General features: G+C 34.7%; 1 protein-coding gene across 1 annotated transcript in view; it reads right to left on the bottom strand.

The window, feature by feature from the left end:
* Window positions 1–584: 584 nt before the first annotated feature.
* nek1 (NIMA-related kinase 1) overlaps window positions 585–6,000 on the bottom strand; it is an 88,257-nt gene continuing 82,841 nt past the window's right edge. Inside the window, exon 35 of the mRNA XM_015344937.2 lies at window positions 585–1,380. Coding sequence (XP_015200423.1) covers window positions 1,367–1,380 — 14 coding nt within the window. The 3' untranslated portion in view covers window positions 585–1,366. The remainder of the gene's footprint in view (window positions 1,381–6,000) is intronic.

Raw genomic sequence — 6,000 nt, 5'->3', positions numbered from 1 at the left:
GCCTTGACCCCATGGAGGTGGTGGCTGAGAGGAGAATGCTGACCAAGCTCACAGCCATCATGAACACCACCTCTCATCTGCTTCATGGGACTGTTACTGGGCAGCGGAGCACATTTAGCAATAGACTGCTCCAGCTACGGTGTTCAAGGGAACGTTTCCGCAGGTCTTTTCTTCCGGCGGCTGTCAGGGTGTATAACGATGCCCTTGGCTAGGACTTTTAGCCCTTCATTTGCTCCTCTATGGACAGCATGTTTACTCCATTGTACTTTTTGGACAATCAGTCTGTATAAACCTATGCACATTTTGCACATATTTTATTGTTTTTACAGTGACTATGATCAGCACATTTTGCACACACCTATGTATTTATTTTTATTTATCTTGTTTGTCTTTTGTTTTATAACTATTCTGATGTCTGTTTTGCTTGTCTTGGGCTGGACTGCTGTAACACATCAATTTCCCTACGGGATTAATAAAGTATTATCTATCTATCTCTAAACCAATAATGAACTGATAACTTGTAGACTTCTAAACTTCACAGTAGCTCAACTATTCCAAGCAAAAGAAAATACAAAAATCAAAAATGCTAGTAAAAGGTAAGCATTTATTTTACATTTAAAGATTGATACATATCAGCATTTATATTAACGAAAAAGAGCACTTTAAAATCTCGATTTTACTAAAATGTAAATACCTTGCTGTTTTTAATTTTATACAACATTCCTATTATCACATGTAGTCAACTGTAATTGAAACCTTATCATTGCACACGTTTTGATTCCTTCAAAGTAGACTGTCTTTTAAATAATTTTCAAGTTAAGTGAATAAAAAAAAGTATGAATAAACTTTGAAAAAGTGGTTTATCGGATAGAACAAGAAGTGTACACATTTGAGAATGAAAGGGTTTGCTGCCTCGTGAATCTGACCTGATTACTTAAAAAAGGTCAAATAGAAAGATTACACAGAAGGCTCATGATTTCATAATCCTAATTATCAAGAATATCAGGTACAACTGTTTTTCCTCTTTTTCAGAGTCAAATAATTTACAGGTTGATTTCTGTTTACTGGTGAAGTATTTAATGTTGACTACATGTCTATATTTACCCATCAAAAGTTACACTTGGTTATGTACTACATTATATGCTTCCACATTAGAAAGATTGCGATAAGAAAAAGAAAAATAATTATGAGAAAAAATTCGAAGATGCTACAAAAGATCTGCTGTGAACCAGTAATTTACCATGCATCCATTACATGCTTGACCCACTTTTCCAGTAGCTGTGCTCCAAAAACCTGTGCAAGCCCACTCTTTCACTCATCACAGCCTGGGAAGATGTCAATTGCTTACAGACCTGAAGAGAAGGCTCTATTCATTATTGTCTGGGAGAAAAAAAAATCTTCATGTTAATAATGCAGCTACTCATTGTATTACAGATTCTCTAGATTCCTAAAAAAGAAATAAGCATTTTATAACACTGTGATATTTGAACTTGTATATGAATTATGATGGACTGAACTAGTCTAACCAGCTCTACAGTAAAAGTGGCAAAATTGGAATCAGTAAATCAGTAAATCATTTAAATTAAAACCTTTTTGATACTCTTATACCTCACATAGCAGCTACACAGAAGAAGCAGATAAGTGCTCTACAGGCCTTATCTAGTTCTCTTTAGGAACCAGGACGTGGACACTTGCAATGCAATGGAGCTTTCAACGGTGCAGAAGATCTATATGAAGTGCATGCACCGAGATATTAACATTCAGACAGCCTATCTGTACTACCACAAATACAGATCCAGCCACGTCATTTTTTAACTGTTGTACCAAGTTATTATTCAGCATGCCAAACTTAGCTTTTCACTGCCCAAAGACGACGGATAGGTGACCTTTGTGGTGTGTCAAATCTTAGTGAAACGGTACCTTGATTTAATGTTATACTACTTTAAAACCACTTAATATGGAATATTAATATGGCATCATGAAAATAAAGGGACATTTTTGCAGTTGAAAAGAAAAATAAAGTATAACATTTCTGAATGTCATTAATTACATTTTAGGAAAATAAGGTAGACAACAGTCTAGCAGTATTCCACCTTCTTCATAAATATTTTCTGCTTTTTTATTTGTTCATTTAACCATATTTCCCATGAACACTTGCCGTCATTATTGTAATGGAAAACACTTGCAGAAAATAGAAGCAATGTTTGCAACTTTTAGCAAGAAAAATTATGTTTTGGTGGTTCAGTGGTAGAATCTCAACTGCCACTTGGGAGGTCAAGGTTTATATCCTGGCCAATATACAAATTGTTTAACAAATTGCCCCTGAAGCATTATAAAGACTGTCTCTGACAATAAAATAAATATGTATACAATACCCACATTTTTATTAGTTCCATATAGCTTGGTATTTAAAATATTAAAAAAAAATTGATAAGAAGTTAAGTTATGACATGAATGAACTTTGATATGATAGAGTTGGAATAAAGTGTTAAGTGCCATGGGGAGGACACCAGTAAATAAAACCAGATGCTCAGAGAAAGTAAGAGAATTGAAATATGCCCTTAAACAGAAAATGTAATGAAATAAAAAAAAATTAAATACTTCTCATTAAAGCCACTATGCATAATATTTTGTCATTATAATCTAAAATGCTTATATAATTTGTTTTTTGTAGCCATTTTCTTTATGTTACCACACCTAGCGTTGTTGTGCTTTCCTTCAAAAGATACTGTAGTGGCTTTAAAACCATACAATATTGTATTATATTTAAAAGCAAATAAACATATTTGATTTGAATGACTTTGCACACTGTGTTACATTCTGTGCTCAAATTGCTTTGTCAAATAGCGACACACCTAGATTTTATTAAATATTGTTGCTTGCACCAACCTTGGGATCACTGTTTTATGCTGGTGTCCCTGCAACTCCAGATATAAAATCCTGGCTACGCCACTGTTGTCAGCCACGTTTCTAGGTCCATTTACATGATAAAGACACCTTAGCAGTGTTTTGAGCAGGGGACAGAGAAATTATAGGACTTAACAATGTTTATGACTTTAGAATAAATGATTTTAGAATAAATTAATAATAATAATTTTATTTAGAATAAATCTAACATTATATATTCACAGCATAATTTGTCTTACATATTGTAAAGTAACATTGATACGTAACATTAATATACAGCATTGAGAAAATCGACATTATTTTAACACCTGATGAAGGCTCCATGGCCGAAAAGTTGTTTTCTTTCTTCTCTTTTCAGCATGGAATAAACCTTTTTGTTCCTTTTATTATTAATATTAATTTTATAGTTAACATACTGACATACAGATTTAATTAAAATGTCAATATAGTATACAGTGCTTTCAGAAAGTATTCACCCCTCAGATTATTTCTCATTCTGCTGTTGCAAAGTCAAATTAAAGCATATTTAAAAGGGATTTTTTCCACTCCTGTAGAAGTAACTCTCTCTGTTAAAATGAAATAAAGTATTTTTAAATGTCTTCAGAATTATATTAAAAATAAAAATCTGAACATTACTTAATTGATAAGTATTCACCCCCTTTGTTTTAACAACCTAAATTGGGTGAGTATATTCAATTATCTTGAGAGATCACACAAAATACACCTGTGTTCAATTGCTTGATTGAACAATAAATATCACTGACTTTGTGAGGTCTCAACTAAAACAACAGATCAGATCAGTCCTGCTTTAATTAAAACCAAGGAGCTACCCGTGATACTTCGAGATGAAGTTGTTAGGAGGAAAAAAGCTGGAGAAGGTTATAAAAAAATTGGCAAAGCTTTGAACCTTCCTAGGAGCACCATGAAGTCCATTGTAACAAAATGGAATAAACATGACACAACCCACACACTACTAAGATGAGGCCATCCTACCAAACTGAGCAACCGGACAAGAAAGGCAATTGTCAAAGTGGCCAGCTACAACACTGACAAAGTTGCAGAGGTCTTTGGCGGAAATGGGAGAAACTGTCCATCAACAATCTCTTCAGCACTTCACAGATTTTGCCTCTTTGGGGGAGTGGCTAGAAGGAAGCCACTTCTGAGAAAGGCCAACATTAAGTCATGCCTGGAGTTTGCAAGATGCCATGTGACAAAACCTGAAACCTTTTGGAAGAAAATGGTGTGGTCTTGATGAGACTAGTTGATCTCTTTGGCCTGAAAGCAAAGTGCTATGTTTGGCGCAAACCAAATACAGCCCAACACCCAGGTAACACATTCCCTACTGTCAAGCACGGTGGTGGCAGCATCATGCAATTGGGTTGCTTTTCAACAGAAGGAACTAGAAAGCTTGTTGCCATCAAGGGCAACATGGATGGAGCTTAATACAGGCAGATCCTTGAGGAGAACCTGTTTCAGTTAGCCAGAGATCTGCGTTTAGGGCGAAGATTCATTTTCCAGCAGGACAATGACCCAAAGCACATGGCATAAACTATCAAGGAATGGCTTGAAAAAAAGGTTAGTATTCTGGAATGGCCCAGCCAGAGCCCAAACTTGAATACAATTATTGAAGGGAGAAAAAAATATTTCAATTTGTTCAAATCTGGAGGCATAACAGAAACAAAATGTGAAAAAAGACAAGGGGGTGAATACATTCTGAAGGCACTGTACATATTTTATGACTTGATAGTTTTAATTATCCCTGAAGGAATGTTATACATTTTATAAAAGCTAACAAACTGCTTGTCTTTTAGCTTCCTAACTATTTATAACCCTGGCAAGTGGAAACATACCAGGAGGCATCTATAGCTCAGTGGAAAAGTACAGCTCATGTCTTAAAAAGAGTAAAAAGGGAAGTCGAATAATGTCTTGTTTTGCGAATGTAAGCAATAACGAATGTCTTAATAAGGAGCTTGAATAAAAAACTAATGATTAGGGATTAGGTAATCTATGTTAAAGGTAGGAAGTCTGTCTGTCACTGTGTATAAAAAGTGCTGAGCAATGTCTTTCGGGAAAACTAGGTTCTGCAAGCTGATCTCCCGTATGCATACGAATAAACAGCTCTTCTTTCACCAACACCTGGACTCTGACATTTTAATGTTTCTTCATCCCCAAGGGACAACTAGTTAAAAGTACAACTTGCGCATTGGCTGGGAATCGAACCCAGGCCTTCCATGTGGTAGGCGAAACTTCTACCACTCAGCTGACAATGTGTCACTCTGATTGGATAAGTTAAATTAAAAAAACTAAAAGCATTTCATTCCATTACACTACAAAGAAACAAAGAGTATACTATATATATTTATCAACAACAAATAATTAAAATTACTGATGTTAGAATTTGCAGAGAAAGCGAAACTAAACAAACCAGAAGTGTTTCCAACATATGAATAATAATTGCTGAGTGAAAACCTGTATGAAATAAATTAACACACAAATTATTATAAATCATACTAGAAATCAAAAACATTGTCATAATTATTGCGGCACTGTTGTGGTGAAAGTGTGGTGTCCTTAAAGAAAAACCCTTATAGTACAGATTCGTATCTGCTCCAATACTTATAATACGCAACTGTACAGTAAGGCCTCTTTTTTTATATATGTGTGGAAGCGTGCTTGTTTTTTTTTTCCAAATGAATGTAAAAAACTCCAATACCTTTCCTATACCCTTCCTGTATGTTTATGAGTGTGATACAGTGGTGTGAAAAAGTGTTTGCCCCCTTCCTGATTTCTTATTTTGTTGCATGCTTGTCACACTGAAATGTTTCAGATCACCAAACAAATTGAAATATTAGACAAAGATAACACAAGTAAACACAAAATGCAGTTTTTAAATGAAGGTTTTTATTATTAAGGGGAAAAAAAATCCAAACCTACATGGCCCTACATGAAAAAGTGATTATCTTTGTCTAATATTTCAATTTGTTTGATGATATGAAACATTGTCAAACGTGTCAAACATCAGTGTGACAAACATGCAAAAAAATAAGAAATCAGGAAGGGGGCAAACACTTGAATGATACAGTGTTCTGCGTT

This window comes from Lepisosteus oculatus, chromosome 1 (genome assembly GCF_040954835.1).
Source record: "Lepisosteus oculatus isolate fLepOcu1 chromosome 1, fLepOcu1.hap2, whole genome shotgun sequence".
Taxonomy (NCBI): Eukaryota; Metazoa; Chordata; class Actinopteri; order Semionotiformes; family Lepisosteidae; genus Lepisosteus; species Lepisosteus oculatus.
This window is presented reverse-complemented; position numbering and strand designations above follow the sequence as displayed.